General features: G+C 42.3%; 2 protein-coding genes across 7 annotated transcripts in view; both read left to right on the top strand.

Moving 5' to 3' along the window:
• LOC108024817 (TPR-containing protein DDB_G0280363) overlaps positions 1 to 24,459 on the top strand; it is a 94,507-nt gene that overhangs the window by 66,539 nt on the left and 3,509 nt on the right. For 2 of the 6 annotated variants that reach the window (XM_050888782.1, XM_017094943.3), the window contains one exon: positions 23,834 to 24,339. In XM_050888782.1, the coding sequence (XP_050744739.1) occupies positions 23,905 to 24,339 (435 nt within the window). In that variant the 5' untranslated portion in view covers positions 23,834 to 23,904. The other 4 variants (XM_017094942.3, XM_050888781.1, XM_050888779.1 and 1 more) reach the window with 4 other exon arrangements.
• On the top strand, positions 9,709 to 9,862 carry LOC108024818 (uncharacterized). Its single transcript, XM_017094945.1, is given in 2 exon segments — positions 9,709 to 9,753; positions 9,788 to 9,862. Coding segments are annotated over 2 exon segments (120 nt in total).

Raw genomic sequence — 24,459 nt, 5'->3', positions numbered from 1 at the left:
GCTGCGTCGAGGAGCAGGCAAAAGCAAAGCAAACACTTGTCATCTTGACAGGCCAAACAAAGCGTGACGGAGTCAGGAGGAGATTAGGGGCACGAGGGCCGGGGTATGGGGAATGGGTAACGGGGAACGGGGAACGGGGTTGCAAGGTGGGCAGGGGGCGCCTAACGAGGGTCATTCAATGAGTACGAGTTGAGACTGCATTCGCATTTGCATAGCCTAGGATAGATACCCACACACACAGTTGGCCACAGTGCACCTGGCTGGCAAATGTGGGCTCCACTCGTGGACGCGGACTTGGACATGTTTAAGTAATTGCGCGCGTGCGTGGTGGCAAACAATTGAGACACACTGTGTACACACGTATATATTGTATGGTACTGTGGCCGGGACCTGGGTTTTGTTTTGGTTTCTTGACTGTGTTTTTTTTTCGCCGATTTTTGGCCAGGTCTATGCGGCTTTTGTCTGCTGGCTGGTCTCTTGATAGTTTAACAGCGATAAGCGCGACATGTCAGCGTCAGCCCAGGCTCGAGATTCAGATTCAACTTGAAGTTTAGCGTGGCAGCTTTAGATTTCGAGCACAATATATTTTGTCAGCTCAAACGGTGTACATAATAGCCCAGAGATAAGATTGTAATGGGCCGGTTAAGCGGCTCATAAATCATTGGCATGGAAATTGCTTTTCCATGATAGACAACTTGTTAGTTACCGACTTTGCCGACTTCCGTAACCGGGGCCCCGGCCAAAAACAAAAAAACCCGCAAACCTGCAAACTAAGTCATTTTAAGCAGCACTTTTCACTTTCCGCTAAACACTCGACATCCGCTTGGTGAAAAGTTCATTTAGAAAATAAACAAACAAAAACTTAAACTCATTTTCATAACAGCCCGCCGCGCCACCGGTCAGCATCGTGAATGTGCAGCTTTTTATTTATCTTTCAACACCAGAGTCTTCGGTATGCGCTTCCTGCGCCCATTTCTGTGTAGAAATATGCTGGGAAATCTGGCGGCAAGTGGAGAAAATACTCGCAGAAGCCATTGTCCGCAAGGAATTTCGAGCAAAAATGTATAACAAATCTGGTGCAAATAGGCACTCGTAGATACGTAAATAAGGAAGACGAGATACCGCTGGCAAAACAAACACCAGAGCCATAATTTCTAAGTCATATTTGCTTAGTGCATAACCATAATTTATTTGCCGATTGTTGTTTGGCTTTAGTCATCTTCAATTCTTGTGTGCGGACTTCCGTTTGTTGGTTTTCTTGACGCGAATGTCGTCGAAGACCACAGATGATTAGTGGGTTTTTTGTTTTTCGAAGCATGCTTTTAGTGAGTGATACTAAAATAGTTAGTAATCTCTTGAGAATTTTAAATGTGTGTTATTTTGTTTCAATAATATAGGTATAGTTATAATTAAGAAATATCACAATGCTGATATTAAAACATTTAAGGAAAATTAAGTAAACATACTAGAATATTTAGTTATTATTTGAATTTTTTTTTTAAATATTTCTTGAAATTATAATTATCTTTATTTAAAAAGCATCTGTAGAAAAACTATAAATAACTATAAATGATCAATCAAAAAATAGTATTGGAATAAAATGGATTTAAATCTATTAATAAATATTATTTGAATAAGGTATGAGCCTTAAATTAGAATTGTTTTTCTCTACCCACAATAAACAAAAAGGCCTACGAATAAATATCAATTTATCGCCAAATAGAATGAAATATTATATTTTTCCTGACCCAACACTCGGCGATTCGTTATAGTTGACAAGAAACTATGCCGCTTGAGGTATTTCCGCCATTGACCGACCGTTTAACAATACAAAGTCAGCCGCAAGGGCATGTAAAGTGCCAAAAAAAAAGAGAAATCAAATTCCACTCCTTGTGCGGCGACTATACAAATTTCCTTCTGTACATAATATGATTGATTGCCCCGTTGACCTGGAAACGTAGCAAACTAATAGTTACACTTAACAATGAGACCAGGGGACAGTGGAGCCGCGAACAGATTTATGTACGTACAGATATATGCATGATCCAAACGATCCATAAAGAAAATGGGTCAGGCTAGGCGGCGAGCCCAGGCTCCCAAGAAGATGTAATAATAAACGCTGGCCGAGTGGGCGCTGCATTCCGGAATCCGGAGCTCCAGACGGGGAGTCAGGTAGCTCTGGTAGCTGCAACACCTTGAGAGGGACTCGAAGTATAGACGAAAAAAAGCCCAGACTGCCTCACATGACGTGGCGCTATTTTTTTATTTTCGGCATCTGGGGCTGGTTGACGAAAGCGGCAAGTTAATGAGCTGCCCCCGATCTTTGTGGCTCCCCTGATTACTAGGTTTTTTTTTATACATTATTATACGTATGTAGGTGCCCGCCTCCCGTTTTTCCCCCGCCAACAACGGCAACTACAACTTCAATTTCACTTTTCCGACCTGGATGCGGAGCCTGGTGTTGTCAGGCCGTCATGCTGTCCGAGCGGAGAACAAAAGACTTGGGCAGCGAACTTGTTTTGGGGCACCGACAGTGGGTAATTAAAAAACCGTTAATATATTGGAACCGCTCTCATCGTTTGCCCGGGTGTCAAATCAAACATAAAAAGAAATTATTAAAAATTCATAAAACGCCAGCATATACATATGCTATGTATATTGGTTCCGAAAATAGATGTTCACCAAATTGAAATTCGGCCGTAGAAATGTGAGAAAAGTCAGCAGGGACGCCATAAAATGCAAAGCAGATGAACATCGATAGCGATACCAGATACACGATACCAGACAGCCAATAAGTCCGGGTAATATCTGCCCCCTCGCCAACCCGTCCCGCCCGAAAATGTAGCGTTAAGTGCTCAATGGCCAGAAAACGGCATTAAGCCATAAAATCGTATCGAAAGAGAAAGAGCCAAGAGAAATGCTCGAAGCCAAAGCCAGGCCAAATCCCACAGCCGAAGAAACGATTGATGGAGTTCAAATGCATATTGATTGACGTTGAAATGACCCAAATGGAGCACGGCTCCACGAGGCAGGTGCAAGTTGGCCCGGCCTGGCTGTTTTGTGTTTTTGTGGCTAATAAGTGGCATGAATTAGTGAAACGCTTATGGGGGTCAGGTCGTTGCGGCACTCCACTCAATGGACTGTTTACTGCGAGACAGTGGAAAGGCTTTTAAGAAAACACAGTCGCAGTTTGGGGCCATTGAGGCGAATCGAAATCGTAAATTCGAAATCATTGACTAAAAGCTTTTGATAAATTATCAAACAAGGGGGGCCAGGCGATGTGAATGAGAGCGTTTCTATCAATGGCTAGCAGAAGTCGCCGTCGCCGTCGCCGTCGCCGTCGCAGCCGCATAATTGTTGTGAGAAAACATCTAGATTATTTATGGGAAAAGTTCAATAGACCGGGCGTGTCCGTCACAGCCTTTCCCCAGATAATAAGCTAACCAGATTCTACCGGACAGAGGTCAAAAGGTTTTAATTTTTGCACAATTCTCCATTGATTAAGATGGCCAAAGAGACGGTCGTAAAGCGTGCAATTTATGGGCCGAAACGATATCAAAATGCTGACAGTTTAATGCTCAATGCTTTGCCATCCTATGCAAATTCTAAAAATAATCCCAAAACCGCCCATAGAAATCTATAGAAAACCCCAGCGGACAAAAGAATTAAGCATTGGGCGATCCTAAAAATAATTGACAAATATATTAAGAGCATAAATCAGCATCAGAATCGCTAATAGAGCGCGAAGAGCGCTTTGCTTTTTGGCCAGGCCAAAAGGCGGGCTAACTTTTATTATCATTTACCGCTGGGCCCGCTCCGGCCACAACAAACAGATCTTATAATAGCTGAAACAAAAATCGAAAACCCCCAAAAAATCAAACAAAAATCGGAAAGATCTGCTCTGTCGGCGTTGTCGTCACGCTCTCGGCGGATCGGCTGAAGTCGACGCCGGCGTCGCTGCTTTTGGCCAACAACTTCTTGGACAAGCTGGCCAAGAGCCAGATTTAGTTCAGTTCAGTTCAGTTTCAAGTGTTTGAGCGTTGCGTGCGTTTCGGAGCTTCGAGCGGAGATTTCGAATACGATTCGGAATTCGTCTGTTTCTGCTTTTCTCACCTCAGCCGACTTCCGTATAAGTTCATTTGCCGTCGGCCAGCGTTAAAAACCTCCATCTATCGTCGCGATTCCGATTCCTGTCGCCCAGCAAAGAGGAAAAACACAAAACACCCAACCCATAGAAAACGGAAACCGCCAACGGAAACTGCGTTACGGAGCTCGGAGTTTTTTAATTAAGCCCGGCAAATTAGTTTTGTTAAAAGAATATTTCCCGCACCTCCGACAAATGCAAATGAAATAGTTGTGGCTGGCAAATTTATGAATGCAGGCCGAGAATTATGCTTCGTCTGATAAGACGATGCCATGATAAATGTGTGTGAGAGTGTGTCTTCAACAATCGTTAGCCATAAATAATGGTCATTATGGGCTGAGGCCTGGGAAAAACTGCTAAAAATCATATTGTGTTGCCCAACAAATTTAATACGCATACAAAAAAAAAAGAATCCATATACTATAAACGTACATATTTATGTGGATTTATTAAGCTGTTAAAATTGGATAAACTTTCCGACCACTTTGACCAATTTCAAACCGGTAAGTGCAAGTTTGGTTGCCAAGTCTTTAGACTTAAGTTTATTTTGTAGCTATTTCTATATTTCTTGCCTGTCGCACATCTATGCAAAGCAGAACCATATTAAAATCAAATCTTGGTAGTTCATATATATATACAAATTTGTATATTTTTTAATAGTTTTGTCCGAGTCTTCAAAGCCGTGCCAGCCTTATCGCTGGCATATAAATTCAAGTTTTATCGCTGCTGTTTTGTATTTGGAAAGTCATGACGCACAGGTCTTAGAAATTCCCAGCTAGTTATCACGACTAGAAAACCGCAAAACAAAGCAGAATTAAAGCAAAAATATAAAGGATTTTGACCAAGCCAGTAACTATTAATACAAAATTCTTTGTCTTTGGTCTTTTGTGCCGAAATTGGCAAATTGATTACAAATTTCACAAAGCGCTGGTAGCGCATCTCAACGGCATTTAAGCCTTATCTGCCATTTGAGTATTTCTCTTCCTCAAATTTAAATAGCGCCAATAGGTTCGCCAAAGCGCCACTTTTGGCTTGCCTAAATTAGTCACTCGGCGTGTGCAAGCCAGCAATAATTATATACTAATTTAGCGTATAATTAGCTAATTAGAACTGCGCAGCGACTGCCGCAAAAGCCAAAAACTCAAACGCACAAAAAAATGTTCCGGCAACACCTTCCGTGCAAAAAAATAAAGAAAAATGCGCAAAATTTTAGCTTGCGAAAATAGAAAACGGCGAACCCTTGACAAGGCCGTGGCTTGAAAAGCTATTAATCAAAAGCGGCTGGCCGCATGTTTGGCTTGCTGTAAATAATAATGACTTCATAATTGATAATTTTGCCAGTTGCTGGAAGAAAGTTAGTCGAACTTGGCGGTAGCAGTGGCTTTAGCACCAAAAAACCAAGGCACCCAGATCCGCTGACACATACAACGCTTATAAATTAGCCATCAATGAATATTAATCAGTTTTATTTATTTAAGTTGTATAAAAATGAAATCAATAACAAGCGGGCGCAGACGATAGAAGAGAGCAAAAAAACCATAAAGCCAAGTTTAAGTGTGTGCAGGCAGTAAATTAAAACGAAATCAATTTCAGATAAGATCCTGAATGGGAGCAACACAATTTTTAACCAAAACCGCCTATCACACAGGAAAAATCCAATGGCTATTACAGAAAAAAAATACAATTGGCTCCAAGCTCAGGGAAAGAGAAACACCTTAATGGCATTTCATTAAAATGAAGGCAATAAAAAACTCAAGGTATTAAAATTATTAAAGTGAAACGTCGTCACTTGAAATTAAAAACGACAAAAACGGAAAATAAAACTAAAAAAGCAATTCCAAATCAACGCCGCATTCAGCAATGCAAACAAAAGACTCAAGCAACGAACTCATGGCGGAGATAAGCTTTACTTAACTACACTCGTGAATAACTTTGTATTAACTCTTGATCACTGCTTTTTTTTTGGTGAGCAGGAACAAAAGACTTAGGCAACGAACTTGTTAACGCTCTCAGGCAAAAATTATGAATGAACGAAAAACTGATTATGGTGTGCGACAAAAAAGAGATAAATGATTAAAAAATATGATGGAGTTCTAAGAATAAGTTAAAACGTCATAATCGTTTGGTGGAAGCTTACGTCCACTAAAAATAGAATTCAGAACTATAAATACATGAAAAGAAAACTAGTTTCAGGCAGATTCATTTAATAACCCGTCAGGGCATAGAAGTTTTTCTTTAAGAAATACAAATTTCTCTGCCGCTAACTGTTGTTAAACTTATATAATTTTCTCTACGCATTGTGTTTGTTTATTTGACGTTAAATTAGTCACTCATTTGACCACTTAACATGCCCAAAATCACAGACTAGGATTTTCTTCAATTAACGGCAAATCTAGTTTGTTTGCCCAGAAACACGGTGACAAATGAGTGAAATAAAAGCTGTTAATTTGTCTGTGAAGCCCCATGGGTTGTGAAACCACCGACCGATTGATTTTGTTTATCTTATTCGTTGGTATTAATTTTCTAATGTCTAATATTAATAATTAAAACACTGTTGCCCGTGTCATGCCATACGTGTCAAAGCGCCAAAAGGGAGGAATATGCAAATTTTCTAGTGGAGTTCGCGCCATCGGTGTTTCAGCGCTTCGGTGTTTATAATTTTCTATGAAAAATGTTGTGCCGCTCGTTGTTGCCTTTTCTCACATAAATCTGCCACAGGCGCCTAGAAAATTTCACCCAAAAAAGAAACCGGAAGCTTGGCCGTGAAGTGGAATGGACTCTGGGTCGTTTGTCCGCTTAACTCTTAGCGGGTGTTTATCAGCGGTAGAAAATTTTCATAAATTTCTTCTTCTTTGGGCCATGTATGGTATGGCATGCTATGGCATACAAGACCGTTTCGCAGTGTATTTCTTCTCACTTTCGCATAATTGTGATGGTGAGATGGTAGTGCCCTCGCCGTTTCGCTTGTATCTTTCTGGGTCTGCGCTTCCACGCTCCTCATGTCAGACACTTTGTCAAAATAGCATTTGTTACGCTGTCAGTGCCAGCCACCAACGCACTGGACGGCCAAAAAGCCACACACAACAACAAGAAAAAAAACAGGCAGCAGCAAATCCCGCAGAAACAACACCAACCTTAGTAATAACGAGCGTTATCCAAGCATCATCATTATCAACTTTTAACCATCGGTTTATGTTGTTTGCCACCGAAATGATTTAATTTTGACAGACCTTTTTTTCTCTCTGGTCACCCCCTTTGCCCTGTGCATGTGCGTACATTTTTTCTTTGGCGTGTTTCTTTCTCGACTTTTTATGTGTGGGAGTTTTTGGATTTTAATTTAAATTTCTTTGTTGTTGCTCCTGCTGTTGGCAGTGCTGTCTATTTTGGTCATAATTTTTGTCGTCTTGTTGGTGTTTCTGTTGCCGCTGTCGCTTGAACTTTATTTGATATGCATTACCCCGGCCTGGCTTTCGTCTTTGTTTATTTCTTCTACGACTTCTCCTTTTTGGCATTAAGTGCTTGTAAATTGGGTCAGTGGGAAGTTACACTTCAGTCGACGACTCTCGTTCGATGTCGATGTGGCTGGCTGCTCCGTACTCGTACTCCACAACGTCATGTGTCATAAATTTATTTGTCTGCTGCCCGGGCTGAGAACTTTTGCCTCTGACATTTTCCCGTTTGATTTTCGTTTGCTTTACTTATTTATTTATTTACTGCCAGCCATAAATGCCAGAGAGTTTTCCGGCATGCGGAGAAAAGGGTAACTTGAAGGGGGGATTTTTAAAAAATATTACAATTTGTATTTTATCTAAAGAAGTTTTTTGGGGAAGTATATCTGGAGGCTCTCAATTTTAATTTTGCTTTTTAAGCTACTAACGAATTTTTAAAAATTTCCTTAAATTTTTATTAGTGCAGCAGGCACTTTAAGTGCTTTGGCCTTAGCTCTACTCTAATTTGAGCAATGTTGCCCCAAAACACCTCCCCATTTTAACGATCCCCATAAAGCTGGCCGGAATTTTGCCGCTTCCTGCTCCTGTCGTTCTGCGGGGCCAGTACATAAACCGATTTGTCCATTGATCCCAGCCGATGATGCCATGTGATCGTCCGATCACCGCGGGTGTATGCAAATTCCCCCGAGGATTTACAATAAATTTAACCCCTGATTAGCTCTCGGCTCGGCCGTTTTCATGGCAGAGATGAATTTTTTATTGTACCCCCCGAACATATCTATAGTACGGCCACTAAGTCCCACACACTCAACCCAGATATACACTGGAATCGGTGCATCGGTGGGCCATAAAAACCAGCATCCAGTGCACCACCATCTCCATCCTTCGCGGCCATGGCTCATTGAATCCCGGAGTCAGGAAGCGCAATGTGCAATGTGAAGTGACTTTGGCTGTCTGCTGTCTAGACTCGAGACACACTCACAGTTTTCCAGCTGCCTAGGATCGAGCCGACGGAACAAGTGCAGAGGATTGGGCTCAGAGAGTTGGAGGATGCATTTGCAGTGCTTGGCTTGATTTTTATTGACACAAGTTGCTGGCTGAGTGGCGACTTCTGCTGGTTTGCCGGTTTGCTGCTTTGCTGGCTGCCTGGCACACATTTTGCATATTTTATGAGTTCGTGTCGATGTCGTTTGTGCAACGAGCTTTTTGTTCTTCGCTGCAGCTCTTTGCATAATTATTGTGGTTCGTATTTTGTGTTTGATTCGGATTCTATGTAATGTCAGCGCTACTGGGGAGTTTGTCTTGCCTTTTTTTTCTCTCTCTCTTTTTTATGACCGCATTTAGTGCCTCGTGTAGCCGCATCTGTAAGTACAAATACCCACGGGACATGTGACCCACTTGCCGCGGAAGGTGCCTCCTGCTCCCCACTGATCGCCTCGCATAAATCAAGAACAGTCATTAATTTTACAATACACATACGTGGCATGTGCATAAGTTTTTTGGTTGAAAATACAACAAAATACGAGAAACCGAAATCAAGGGGATTCCGGGTGAGGAGCGACCCCCTGCTAAATTAGTTTTCACCATACAATATACATAAACACACATAAGTACACGGAGATTTCGCTTGTTAACATTAATAATAACTTGTAATTTGCAGTCGTTGTTGAAAATCACTCACTGCGCGAGGAAGGGAAAAAGAGCTGAAAACTAATTACAACATTTTTCACATGTGTGTAGGTAAACATTCATTCATAATACGGAGCCCCAGAGCCAGCATAATGTAATGTAAATGAGAAAAGCCCGGCGAGACGAGAGGAGACTTGACCAAAAAAGCGCAGACTTTGATGATCTTCCGCATGGCTGGCTTCTGTCTCTCGGCCGCCCCTTGGATCCAAGAAATATACTATATATATACCCACATATCATCTCCCTCCCCGGAGAGTGATCTCAGTGTGTTGTTAATTTCTGTTCATTAAGTCAGAAAATAGCCAGGTTTAATGTTCGAGCGAGGCACAAAATTAATTAAACATTTATCAAAATCAACGCCGCCTCCCAGGGTCCGGCGATAACAGCGAAGATCGGTTTATATATTACGGAATAAAATAAAGCCCGATGACATTTGGGCATTTTATGAGCATGACCGCCATTGTTTTGGGGATTGTTTTTATTTTTTTTTTGTTTTGTTGGGTACTGAAGGCTTAACTCTTGTCATTGTACTAGTCAAAGTACGAATGCCGCGCTGAGAGACTCTTGGCCAAAATCGTAAACGAAACCGAAAACGATGCCACAAATTCCAATTTCAATTCCAAGATACAGACGTGGACGTCAACATCAGTTCGCCTGTCGTTCCGAAATGAAAAATGCTCAAAATCCGACACAACAGAGAAAAAAAAGCGGATAAACACTTTGGCTCGTTATTCTTGGCCTGGGTTTTACTTTTTTCGGGGGTCGGTCTCGTTTTTGCCTGATTCGAATTCGGACTTGGACGTGGACGTGGATGTGGATGTGGATGTGGATGTGGCTGTGGATGGGGACATGGCATATCGCTCGATTTGGCCCAGCACTTGAATTGCACTTGAGTGCTGTAAATATTTTTTAAGGCTGCCTGGCAGAGGGATCTTGAGGCCGAAACGAATCTCGAATGCCCTCCCTGAAGGCAGATGAACCCCCCAAAAGCCGAAGTGGCGATGAGCCTGGCTTATTATGAGGTCAGCGGCGGGCTTTTGAAGTCATCATTGCCGGCTGTCAGCAGGTCACTTCAAAGGCAAGTCTATCGACGAATAAAACTAGGTTGTCTTGAGTATTCTAGGAAAACTGAATTTCACTTAATAGAAATGTCAGTGGTAATCGAACTGAAAATCTCAAAATTAAATTTTAAACTCAATCACCAGATATGCGAAAGAATATTAACTCCGTTTCGGTTAGAGAACTTTACCCCTGAAAAATGAGTTTTACTTTTCGGTTTTACTTTTTACCTTCGGCTCCTGTTGCTTGTTTTGGCTTTGTTGTAACTCTTTCGCGTTTTTTGGCAATTTGGGTTACATTGGCCGCTGTCTGAAAAATTATCTGGCACTTATATTCACGCTTAATTGGCATTTTTTATGAAACCCGAGCGTGCCGAAAAGTGCAGCAGTCGCATTCGGCGTACAAACAAACAAGCCAGCAAACATTCGTGCTCCTCTGGACTCCTTGGCTTCCCAGTTTCACCGGGTCCAAGTCCATGTTTCCCCTTTTCTGACAATGACACTGGCACTGGCACCAAAAATCAAAGGGGAAAAATCAATTTAATGAGCAAAACATGCAATAAATTACTTTGGATTTTATTTTATTTTCCTCTTTTCAAAGAAAAAATTGGGTCACATATTGCTGGAATTCGTTGTATGTCTCCTTGCTTTTATTATTTTTGCTTGATTTCGTTTTTAGTTTGATCAGGAAATGGCCAGGTTTAATAATTTGAATTTTATTAATTCGATATTGAAGCAATTTATTTCTGCCTCGCTTGATGTGTCTGTATTTTTTGGCAAATGACAAAACGAGTTCTCCGCGCTGACCTTTTGCTGGTCTTAATGCTATGCATGATTCTAGAGTCGTCTTGTGTTTATTGTTTCACTGAGATTGTCAGGCAATATGTCAGAGTCAGTGCCTCGAACTGGACCATCGTATGGCATAAGCCCGAGAGCCACAGTAGCGGCCACAAAATAAAACAAATTGTAAGTTGTGGAATTTAAAAAGGCATTCGGACGCGATCAATTTATTTGACATCAATGGCAGAGGCCAATAAAAGCCTGCCCAGCTCCGGTTATTTGTGGTAATCAAAATGACTGATGAGCCAGCTCTATAAACTGGTTCGCATCTATTGCCCAAGCGTGGGCGTTTTATTGTCTTGGCCAGTGGTAGCACGAAATTAGAAATCTCTGATTCGATTTTAAATGCAAATCGATTTCGATCGGTGTATTTAAATGCGTCTAATTCGTTTTGTTTTTTTTTTTATTTGTATGTTTTGTCTTAAGCACGAAAAGCGAAATTCGAACTATTTATATTGATTTCTATTTGGTAGCCGTCCCGCTGCGACGGACAGCAAAGTTAATGAATGGGTTCGCTTGGGAAATTCTATCGGCCGAAGCCATAAGCTTGCATCATTGACAAATCGCTGGACAAAGACGCTTCGAACACTTTAGCAGCTTAAATACTCGTAGATTTGGCTTAAGTCGCTGCCGCGGCTCAAGTGATAAATGATAGTCGAATGTGACTTGGCTTATGGTCTGCGTACACCTGTTTGGAGTCAACACGTTGTGAATGAATCGCTTCCGGCATGAATGGCTTGGAATCTCGGAATCTCGGAATCTTCGCCAGCCTCGAGTGCTGGTCCATCTCTATCGCTCGTTCTCGAGTGCAATCGAAGGTGTTTGCTCCAGGAAGATGAGCATCAGAATAGAAATTTATTATTATTTTTAGGCTAAGAACTCATTACAGATGAGAAAAAGGTTTTATGGTAGGGAGAAATACATAAAAATCATACTTAATCAAATTAATTTAAGGACATTTTACCCTACAATATTTATAAAAGTTTTATATACTTTTTACCTGTAAGTCATATAAGCCTCTTCAAAGTACTTACCTCACTTATTCCTACTAATTACACCGCTAAGTTCTCCTACTTGCGTATAGTACCTCTACACTCATTAACTTATTCAACTCTAATTCGTTTTCATTGACGTAGTTATTTTGTTGTCCTAGAGGAGCACTAAAAGAACCGAACGGAATTTAACTAGCCATAAAATTCAAGCTCCGCAAGAAATCCCCTGATGAAGGCCCAGATAAAGAGGCGATCTCAATCGAATCGCTTCACTTCCGAAACGATTCCATCATTTAACGAGCAATACGAGGAGCTTTTAGCGGCCGGCTCATCATAAACTGCAGGTTCCTCGCGAGAGAATCTCGGCAAACATTGGCCAATAAATTTCCGCTAGTGGTACATAAAAATTTGTCACATAAATTACAATTTGCGTGCCCCTGTCGAGTGGCCAACAGCACTTGTGGCCAGCAAACACACTGACAACTGTTGGCATTTTGCAATGGATTCGTACGCCAGGCGACCCTAATTGCCATTGAGTGTTGTCCCGGGCAAACGACTAACACTAATTGTGCGTACAACTCCGGCGTTGCAGCTACAAATCCCCCGAACAGCTCAATTTGCATGTGATCGTCTCCCGTTAGAGGAGGACCTCACTTCGGGAGGATTTCAGATTTCAGCATCTGGGCAATTAGCCAGGCCAAGGGGAGGGGACTCGCCATGGAAATGGCAATGGAAATGGAAATGGAGTGCAGGCATAAATGTCAGCTTCAATTTGGCCTGCAATTAAAAGAGGCTGCGGCAGCACAACTGACAGATCACCGGGGCAACATCTTTATTTGCAGATACTCAGATATTCAGATTTGCGGACTTGCGGATTCATTTGCCGGCCACAAGATGAATGACTCTGCAGCTGCCGAGCGGGCTGATAAACTGCCGATCGAGAAAGTAAGGCATGGGGCGACTTTCTTTTCTTTTCAGCCGAAAGAAAACTTCTTTAGCTAGCTACAAATCAAGAAAACAAAACAAAATTGTAATTATTGTGTTGATTGTGCAAAATTTGGGCGTTTGCTCATGCAAATTATCGATTCGATTCGCTTCGATTTTGGCGTCTGGCACGAGTTGGTTTCATAATTAAAATGCAGGCAAAACGGGAAAGCGTTGCGGTCAGTCCGGGAGCTACCGCAAAATGTATAAATTATGCAAAAAAGGTATTCGAAACAGAGACCTTAAAATTCATATTGTTAGCAAACGTGGGCATTGTTAGACGCCCAGCCGCCTAGCCGCTCGCCGATTGGTCCACTGAGAGTTGGCTCTGGGCTCATTAGCATGTTTGGCACACGCCCCACACCGCAAAATACACGCCCCAAAAAAGCTAGAAACGAAAAAAAAACGCAGTTCAAACGGCAGGTTGTGAGCCTTTCCTGATAATGGCTGTAATACCCTGGCCAAAGAGCTATCTAGCCCAGATTGCCGATTGCGGTGGCTCGTTGGCCGCGATGCTGTGGCAATAAATCAAAATTATTATCCACACATTTGACTGTTTAAGGCAGCGCATGCATTTTGGCCATTTATGGCTGCCTCGGTTCCTGCCAGCCCGATCCGTTAGCGAACGGCCTTTGAAAGAATGCCATAGACCATAGACCAAAGACCATAGACCACAGACCATATGCCATATGAAGTAGTCGTAGTCTTGGTAGTCCCGTACTCCCGTAGTCATCGAAACAGTGGCGCTGGCGTTGGCTTATCTGGCGGACGCAATCTGCGACCTGGAGCCGGAGCTGAAAAGCTGGATCTGGCCGCATTTGAATATGACGCACGAGTGAGCCAACTAGGGTGTGTGCCTCCGATCCAGCTATCCCCGGCTATCCAACTAACCAACTATCCACCGCCAGAGACCCAGTGGCTTTGCTTTCTGCCACAGTGACTTGTGGTGAGCACGCTTGATTTTCGATCGGCGATAAGAAATTTATAGTTTCGGCTTAAAAGGCATTAGAGTGTAATATATTTAAAGTTTGGCATCGTATCTATAAAGCTACATATATTAAACAAGTAAAGGAGGCTCTGGGCCAGGCCATTGTTGCCAACTGCTACGGCGACGGCGACGGCGACGGCGGCCCGTGGGTGTGTAAATCTATATGCAAATATTTGCATGCCCAGTCGCAATACAAAAGACTTAGGCAACGAACTTGGCTACCTAGAGCGTTTGTCATAAAGAGTCATGCGCCTGCAGGAGGGGCGCGAGCGGCGTGGGGCACTAAGCCGATGTTCTTTATAGATCAAGTACATGCGATCAATGAGTTGGGCTGCCGGGGCCACAGAGTTATGGCCGATTTACACGGTGTTGGGCAAATCTAATAAAACAAATGGTTAAATCTGTAAAATTAACGATATGTTTAACTTGATGAATGGATTTATAAGGTGTTCGATAGTGGTCTGAGCAAATTATTTAACTGACTTTCAATAGACTTTGGCACTTTATAGAAGTGGCTAAATGTTCTTCGGAAATTTATGACAAAACTAGACCTATAAAGCCGTAAATTTAATTAGGCCAGCTGAGGGAATAATGTGGCAGTGGATTTTAAAACTATAATAATTTCTATCATAAAAGCCATACTAGTTGTAAGACCCGAGTCTTTGTTTCGTACCGTATTTGTTAGTAATTAATCATATTACTCAAATGGATTTCCCAAGAACCCGAGGAGCACACAATGTTGTCAGTGGGATATTTCCCTCAATTAATTGCTCCGGCAAACCCAATAATTTTCGTAGGCCTCCCTTTCCCATTCCCAAGCAACTAATCCAACATAATCCAGCCATAACCATACACACTCGCCAGACGCGACAAACTCTTGCAAATTCATTTCTATGCAAATTTCTTGTTTCCATTTGGATTTTTTCCTGGAGTTTCACTTTCAATTTGTATTTGTATGGCTTTCGGTGCTTTTGTCACAGTTTCGGCTGGTGCATTGTATGGTTTGGTTTTGGCTATGTGGGTATATGACAATGTGTTTGTTTGGCTCGCATCGAGTTGAGTTTCTTTTGTCTAGCAGCTGAAATTGTTTTATATGGTAAAATGCAATTTGTGCAACTGGCAAAAGCGACAAACAACAACAGGCTAAGCATCCTTTGCTATATATTGAAAGTGAAGTCTCTTAGCATATTTGCTGCATTCGCTGTGCCGCTGCTGTTTTACTCTGTGAAATTTGCATATTTGCGCACAGCTGCTTTTTTCTATTTCTCCGGCGCTTTTCTTCACTTGCCGCGGCGGTTGTCTTCTGTTGCATTAATTTCGGCCTCTTCTTGTTGTCATCGTTGTCGTGGCTAATATGGTTGTTGCTGCCGCTGCTGCTGCTGCTGCTGCAGCAGTGCCTCCTTTGTTGCTCAGCATGTGCAGCATTTGTCGTTGTTACCACACATTCTGCAGCCCAGGCGGTTTGTAATTAATGGTTAATTAATTGAAACGAAGTAGCTGACAATCTTAATGATCCGTAATTTGTTATTATGGTAATTTATACAAGCCACAGCCACAGCAGCCGCGGCACAGCCACCAACACAACAAAGACTCTGTGTTGTTGCCCTACTGTTTGCCTCTTGTAAGACATATACAAATAAAAATTCATTAGCTTCTGAGCTGAGTGAGTTCGGATGACGGCGACAATTGTCTAATTGCAGTCACGAGCAATTTATGTACCTCGTTCAGCTATGAGTTATATATATCCACATGTCGGCTATATTTATATTTATATCGCTTCGGATCTCATGGGATCGCTATATATGGCCAGATCAACGCCCACAGGTGGCCCTAAGAGCCGGGCCATAACAATAAATTGTGCTTAGCCAGGCAAATAATGTCAGAGCCAAGAAATGCCAGACTGATAGCTGATGGCTGATGGCCTCCCACCCTTTTGCGCCCACTCCCACACCCACTCCTCCCCTTTTTACCATTTGTTTTTTTTTTGTTTTGCCACCGGGAAGATGAGCACGACTGGCAAACAGCAAACAGCAAACAACAAACAACGGGCTAGAAATTTGCATCTTGACGAATTTAATGATGATGATGAAAAAGACGCCACAGAGGGAAAAATCATTTTGATCGAGGCAGGGAAAAAAGAAACTTCAAGGAGCCCACAGACAGCACACGATGTTTGTTGAAGGCATTTCTTGTCTGGTTTTTTGGGATGTGGGAGTGTTGGATGCTGCTGTTGCCGCTTGGAAAATCTTTATGAAGATGCCTTTTGGGTGGCATTGCGGAATGTTTGACGTTGCCTGTCTCATGTCAAGTGCCGTGTGTCGTTTGATGGGCAAGTGAAAATATTTTCATTGCACTCTGACATGACAGCCAGCCAAATTGCTGGGTAGGATGTGTATGAATGCATTTCCTAAGGTTCCTACACACCTTGTATGTTAAATGGCTTTAATGAATGGCAGCGAGCAGTCAGCCTTCAAAACTAAATACATGGGAGCGTCACCCCCTTTGTCTGTGCTGATTAGCCAGAATTTCTGGCCGTTCCTGGTCCCCTTTGTTTGGCTGCCAAGTGGCGCCTGCAGCGATCACGTCACAGACTCTCAGACAAAAAAAAAAGGAGAAAAAACATCCACAATTGTTGGTTTCTTTCGCCGATTTGATTGTTAGCCCAGAGCTCACGATTTGGTTTCAATGTCTTCGGCGGCTGCGGCGACGGCGGCTGTGTTGCTCGTTTGGCAAAATCAATAAAGTTATCATGATTCCGGGCAGAGGCGTCTCTCCACGTAAATGCCTTAATACTTTAATTTCTATATAGCAGGCGGACACATATATATTTTCATATCAATCCAATTTGACTGTCAAAATCTCGAGCCGGGGGTGAACGCCCACCCAACATAATCAAAAATTCAGGAAAATAAACTCAATTAACATGTCACGCTTGGGCAACCAAATGCAGTCGTTGTTTAGCCTGTGACCGACCGTGTTTCTTTCCAGATTTTGTGTTAAAGTTTTTTGTTTCTGGTTTGTCATTATTATTATGTCGCCAGTCAAAAAGGGGGGAAAAAAACGGCAACTGAAAGTAAAGGCTGCCAAAATTCGTGCGCTACTGTTTTTTGTGTTTGCAATGACTTAGAACAGCAGTGCGGCAGCTGAAAAAATTAACTTGTTAAAATGCAAATTTTTGTGACTCGGGGGGCTGTCCGCTCCGTTCGGCATTTAGCCTTGTTATTACCCTGGCATGGCATCGGCATTGAGGCGCAGGCACCGTTCCCGTATTGATTTTGATAAATGACCCCGCGCCGAACAATTGCCAATCATATTTTCTTAGCTTTCTGGGTTGGGTTCTGACTAACTGGCCCAAAATTGATTGAGCGCTGCACTAATTAAGGCATTAATCACGTGGCCCAGGAGAATGTATGACGAGCTGGCTGTAGGCCAAAAGTGGACTGGGAAAAATAATGGATCAGAGCATTTCACCTTAACAAGAATATTTTATAACTTAAAAATAAATTCGTTAAAAATGGGAAGATGATCAGAAAGTAAATATTAATATTTATAAAATAAAACCCAAATTCTGGAATATTTCGAGAATGACCATTAGAAAATATTTGATTAAATAGATCATACCTTATTACCAACAAATCTTTATTGGTAAAATATCAAAAAAATTCCATTGATAGAAAACAAAATAAAAGGGCAAATTTTGAAATATTTTTAATAAAATTTGAATTGTATTTTGCCTTAACAGTTTTTAAGGAATCTTTTACAAAATTCAAATTTTTCACTTTAGTATATTTTTTTTTCTGACTGTTGGTGTTTCCGTTTCACTAATGTCTCAAATGCTGTGAAAGTCGCAGGCACACGAAAATTTTCACCCAAAACAACAGCAGGGGGCTGCTGGGAGAGTGTGGGCCGCCAAGATGGACATGTTCTGATACAAGTTTCATAGCAAATTTGAAATTTATTGTGCCATGTTGCTACGGTGCAAGGCACGACAGCAGCAGCAGCAGCAGGCGCAACTGGCAACTTGCAACTTGCAACAGCGGGAGCAGCACCCACTGGCGCAAGGCCGTTAGGCACTCTCTTGGCCTTATTTGGTGGACAGTATTTATGCAGATTCGCCGCGTGGGTGGCAAACACTTTCTACTCTCGCAGACGCCTGCACTTGCCCGCTTTGCATTCGAAACAGCTTCAGTCACTGGCCCTATTGATCCGTGGCTCTGGTTGCCTGCCTGGCCTAATGTTCGCATAATGTTTATGGCTGAGCATATAAAAAAGAAGTGCGATCCTGAGCAGCATCGTTGCATCCGACAGTTGACAACAGGCAACGGAACACTTCGAATTCAAAGCCAAATGGGATTGTGGCCAAGACGGACAACGGGCCAATCAGCAACATCTTCGTTAGCTGCTTGCCCCCTTCATGCAGTTGCTTTTACGGCTTTGTCATTAATCAAATGGAATTGAAATGCGCCGCGTGTACATCACACGCCGTTGCTGTAGTGGCTGTAGTTGTTGTTGTTGCCGTTACCGCCGAGCAGCGCCCATTTGGAGTTTGCCATTTTTGCGCATTTTAATCATGCCCGTCTCGCCTGTAGTTATTTGGCGTTTTTTCATACGCCAGGCTATGCCAAAGAGATCTGCGCCAGCTGATAAAGCAATGGCATTGCCGTTGTTGCCGGTTGTTGCTCGTCGGTTGTTGCTGCTAACTGTGGCCGGCTGCCCCTGCACTGAGAAAAAAGTTTCATTCAAATTGGCCGAGTTAAAAGGTACCCTCTTTGCCTGTCTCTGAAGGTTTTCCGCACTTCCCTCTACCAACTAGAAAATTTAAAACAAAAATAACAGTGATTTAAGAAATAATTTTTTTTCTCATTGATATATTATTTTTTAAGAAAATTTAAACTTAAAAATTTTAAGAATTTTTATTTTTTTTTTAAACTAGAAAACACTTTTTGAAAAAGGGTTTCAACCTATTAAGACTAAGATTCAACTCACATTGAAATCGTGTATAATGACATATTTATCATTTCCTATATTTCAGTTTATAAAAATGTAAATGATTTCGTTAAGAAACAAATTAAGTAATATTTTATTATAGCATAAAATATCTTTACCGTACAATTTTTTAAATTTAGAGTGTATAAGGCATTTACAAATATAAAACAATGATAAATTGAAAATACTCGTTTAAAAAAATGATGATAAAAGATGATAGTGCTTCCTTTTTTAAAAATCATGTTTTAAATTTTTGAATAATATATAATTTAGTATAAGTTAGGAAAATATACATTTTTTTTAGGTAACTACACTAAAAGGAGTGTAGTATTTTCCCCAGTGTCCCACTGCCAACTTCGATGTGGCTAACGCCAACGCAGGCAGCGGCCGAAATGATTAATACATCTTGATGCGATTTGGTTTGTAACGCAGGCGCAATAAAAACGCGACTTTTGATTGACAATGGCAGCAAAAAGCCTGAGATGCCGGCCGTTGATTACTTCATTAGGCGGGGCTCGAAAGTTGCTGCGACCGGGAGGACCATTTGATTCAATTATGCATTTGCATGCAATTGAGGCATTTCGGCATTTCGGCGTTTCGGCATTCGGGCATCCCAGCAGCAGCTGCAGCATATATTTTCCTTATCAGCTGCCAGTGCGCTGAGCTATTGGTCAATTGGTCAGCAACTGACTGCCAACTGACCAACTACCATCTAGCAACTAGCAACTACTGGCATATCCGGCTGGTTGGCTTTTTGGGGGCAGCCTCTCAACTGGTGGGCGATAATTATCTGGCTGTGAGAAATGATCGACTGCCGAATGGCCGGCGGTCTCACTTGGCTAACGATGACAATTTGCAGTGCAGAAATATGAAATGTGCAGCTGCGAGCTCCCGTGCGTTTTTGATGCGTTTTCTGTGCGTTTTACGAGCGGCCAGCGAATGACTATCGTAATTTATGCGTCGGCGAGGAATTTGGCAATTTCCATATTCAGAGTTGTAAATATTGCCGCCTTAATACTGAGAAAACTGACGATTACCCAACAGCTGGATCCCGAAAGTATGCAGCAGCTGCTTTCTTTTGTCAGCATGAAGTATATGTGCCAAAAGATGATTAACCCATTTTCGCCAGCGCACACAATTATCACATTGGGCACGCACACACACTGCGTATACGCAACGCGGAACGCCCCATCGTTTATCTCAATAAATGTGATTACGATGAGTCGATGAGCTGATGAGACGACTGCCGCTTTCCACTGATGGCTCCATTTTGGCCAATCGAAGTGCAATTTGATTGCGGTACGTGAAACAACTTGGCTCAAAGTCCTCAACCATCAGGTTTTTTAGCCCGCTCCTCGACCGCATTGTCTTCCTTGCGCTTTGGTCTTCTTTTTTTTATTTCATTAAATCAGGCGAATTATTTTAATTGATTGAGCCAGCGATAGAGAGGGGGTGCTGTGGTTTTAAGTGCAACTGGTTTCGGTTTTTATGCGCACGCATTTGACGATTGGTAATTGAAACTTGTTAGTGAAGACATTAAAAAATCGTTTAGCACGGTATTTGGGTTAAAAATGCGTGGAAAATCGTGCAGTCAAAGCGACAAAACTCGCTAGGAAAAAGCGGCCAAAGCAGAAGCAGCTAAAGCATGTGATTTTCATTGATTGTCTGGGGAGGACGTGGAACGAGGGGGCTGCTGGCCAACAAAGTTGAAGAAAATTGTGTAACCGCAATATAAAAATTCCTGCACAAAAACTAATCCCAGACGATGGCTGCCTTTTGACTACCGTGGTGCTGGTTTTTCTCTCTATATATTGTTTTCTCCTCTTGACGCCCGCAACAAAGACGCTAATAATGCTCAGGTTAGACCAAAGAAATTGTGCCGAAAATTGCCACATTTTTGCACATACATATTTCCTAAGCATTTTCCTTTGTCTGCCGCAATTTGCATAGTCGAATAAATCATTGGCTGCCTGGCTGCCTGACGGCCTGACTACCAAAATGTGTAAATAAATATGCCAAAGAGCAGAGCTTAATTAAAAACATTTAAATTATTGAATCGTTTTTATTTATGGCCCATAATCGAGTGTGCCCCCTCCCCTGTGGCAGTCACCGCGAAACATAAAACCCATCATGCTATCATGTTTTTTAAATGATGCCGCCTCGGGCTGTTTGCATTGGCCAAAATGCGCTAACAATTTCTACGATTACGATTGCGATTACCATGCAGCATCCTATGCCATCTCGAGCCCCCATACCACTGCTATTCGAATTCGCATTCGCATGCATCTTCATCACGGCACCGCTGGGAAGATGCATGTGCCCGCCACATGCACATGCACATGCACATCCAGCAGATACATCCACATCCAGCAGATACCGAGAGATATATCCATGGCGACCACGTCCATGATTGGCTGGCCGCCAGTTATATGAGCACGTCTCCTTTGCCCGAACGACTGGATGGCCAACTTTCTTTCCCGACTCGGTCCCGCATCCAAATCACAATAATCGTGCTCAAATTAGTCAATATTTGAGCGCCAAAATGCTCAAACAAAGGCTTATTATTTTATTTCATATTTTTTTCCTTTTCGGTTGCTTGCCCCGTTCTGTTGGCGCTTTTCCCCGCTGCTGGCCATAAGGTATATATAAAGTAATTTCTGCATTTTAAACATGATTATTAAGTAAACTACTAGGCAGAGGTCGGTGCGGCTGTCAGTTGGCAGGCAAATGACCACAAATGATTACGCAGCGTTTCGGTTTTGGTGAAATTTCCATTTTTTTTTTCTTTTTTGCCTTTGCCGATGCAGCTGCGATAAAGGCGAGGGAAATGCCGGGAAACGAGCTCACCTCGAGAGCCTTAAAAATGTTAACTGACCGCTTGCCAAATGGCCTGCACTTGTTGGCAGCCTTTGCCTCCTTTGAGTGGCTTTGGCGATCAAGTGTTGATGCTGCTGACTGGCACTGAGCAAAATAGAGATGTTCTTATATTGGAGATACAAAAATATATTCAAATTCTTGGTGAATGAATACATGTTTGGCCTTACTTAAATTAGCTAAAAAGCGTTTTCTAAAGTAATAATAAGTGTGTACTTTAGACTTGTGTATTTAAGGTACATAAATCCATATAATATATTCGTGCATTATATAAAGTAATAATAAGTGTGTTTCCTAGAAATATTTTCAAAATGTTTAAACTATATTTAGCAATATTTAAGCCTTAACAAAGACCTTCAGATGTTATAAAAATATAAATGTTTATGATGTAAAATATAAATTCATAAGGTTCTTTATGCTGTGCACTCTTTTATTGATACAAAATATATATTTGTTTTTAATCTAAGAATAGCTAATCATTTTTCCGAGTGCCTGCTGCCGTCTTGTCCATTTCCAGATCCCCTGCCAACTTGATTTCCCCCCAGATATTGCACTTAAAGTTTCCACAGCAGCAGCATCTGAAATATTTTCCAGCAGCGGCATTTTCTCTACGCTCTGCCCTTATCTAAAGTATGCAAGCCCCAGCCAGCTCTACGTACGAGCGGGCCATGCAAATTTGTTAAGTCATTTTTGTTTGTGGTTCTCACGCTGCCAGGCCGTAAGGTCCATTTTTCATACACACATAAGCCCAAGTCGGTTTCGATGTCGGTGTCAGTGTGGCGGGAGACAAACAAAAAAATCAAACAAATAAAACACCAAAAGAGTAGAATCAATTTGACAATTTGAACATTTGGCACATTTAGCCAGAACACGACTCGGGGGTACGTTAGCGATATGCTAACTGAACTGGCCAAAGACTGGCAGTTCGATCACCTCAGGGGTATGCGCGATATGGGCTACACGGTAGCCGCACTTATTTCACTTATTTTTTGCAACTATTCTAAATGCCGGGCACTTGCCGAATCTATGCAAATGAAACAAGCCCGGAGTGAAACAAAAAGTGCTGGCCACAGAGTAGACAACCAAGAAAAAAAGAGCCAAACTGTCGCAGCGACAGGTTGGCAGAATTTGGCATTAGCCAAAGTCCGAGAGATTTACGAGTCGAGCACGCCAAATGTGTTTACACTTTGTCACCCTTCTGTCAGTTTGATTTATTTATTTGCAGATAGCCGGCTAAGAGGCAGAGCCGGCCGAGACTGCCTCAAATTAAAATGCAAGTATGGCCGGAATGCAGGCCCGGGCCATGTGGCTAGAATGAGCCAATGCGAATGCGAATGACTGATTGACTTAAGTGGCCAACTGACAAGTGGCTTTAATCAATTGGTGTGACTTTTAATGCAGGCGTCTGCGCGTGTGTGAGTGCGCCGGAGAAATTGAGAAACCGAAAGCGAAACCCGAGGCGAAATCGAAACTTTTATAAACAGGCTGTGGGTATCTTAAGAATTTTGCACTCGCAGCGGGCCTTGTAAATTGTGTTACCTAACTTTTAAATTTACATTTTTACCCGTAATTTGGTTTACGGTTGTTCGAAAAAACTCAGCCTTTAGCTCTTATGTGCGGCTCAAGAATTGTGGTTCTAAAGAATTCGCGCTATCAATAGATTGAAAATAAGACGCCTATGTAAATGTGTTCCTGAAGAATTCGCGTTAGCATTAAGTTCGCCTTGACTTTCTCTACTTATAAAAACCATTTAAAAAGTTTACAAATTTATTAAAATATTTGTATGCCAAACATTAATTAACTTATCTTATTTTTTTTCTCCTTCCCAGCTCATCCATAACTAAAACATAACCAGTACCTGGTTTTTCAAGGCGCTACTCTGGCGCTTCAAGCTCAGCAAATGATCGGCACTGAGGATATGTCCGCAGCGGCTGGCATGGACATCAGCGAGTCCTTTCGTGCCGAGGATCTCTCGAAGGCGGACTTCTTCGACTTTGTAACCGGTCCCGACATGGGCATTGGCATCGGCGTGGGTGTGGGCGTGGGCGTGGAGGCCCTGGGCGTCAGTCTGCATCAGCAACAGCAGCAGCACCACCAGAGCCACCAACAGTCGCCCCACAGTCACAACAACAACAGCCACATCCAGGTGGTTCACCAGCCCATCACGTCGCAGTCCCAGCAGCAGAGCCTCTGCGGTGGCGGTGCGCGAACCAACAGCAGCATGATCCACGACGGCGGGGGCGGCGGTGCAGGCGGCGGCGGTGGTGTCGTGGTGCCCGTGGGCAATCGTAATGGAACCACCAACGGCGGCGATCCCACGTTACAGGGCTACGAGGTGAGAGACTGCAGTTTGGGAGTTGCAAATATTGGGTTCGAAAATTGGATGATAGAATGATTATATAAATATATTAAAATAAAAAAAATAATTAATCCTAATAAAATATTTTTAGAAAAA

The sequence above is a fragment of the Drosophila biarmipes genome, chromosome 3R, assembly GCF_025231255.1.
Source record: "Drosophila biarmipes strain raj3 chromosome 3R, RU_DBia_V1.1, whole genome shotgun sequence".
NCBI classification, from domain to species: domain Eukaryota; kingdom Metazoa; phylum Arthropoda; class Insecta; order Diptera; family Drosophilidae; genus Drosophila; species Drosophila biarmipes.
The sequence above is the reverse complement of the archived record's forward strand: the minus strand, read 5'-3'. Positions and strand labels throughout refer to the sequence as shown.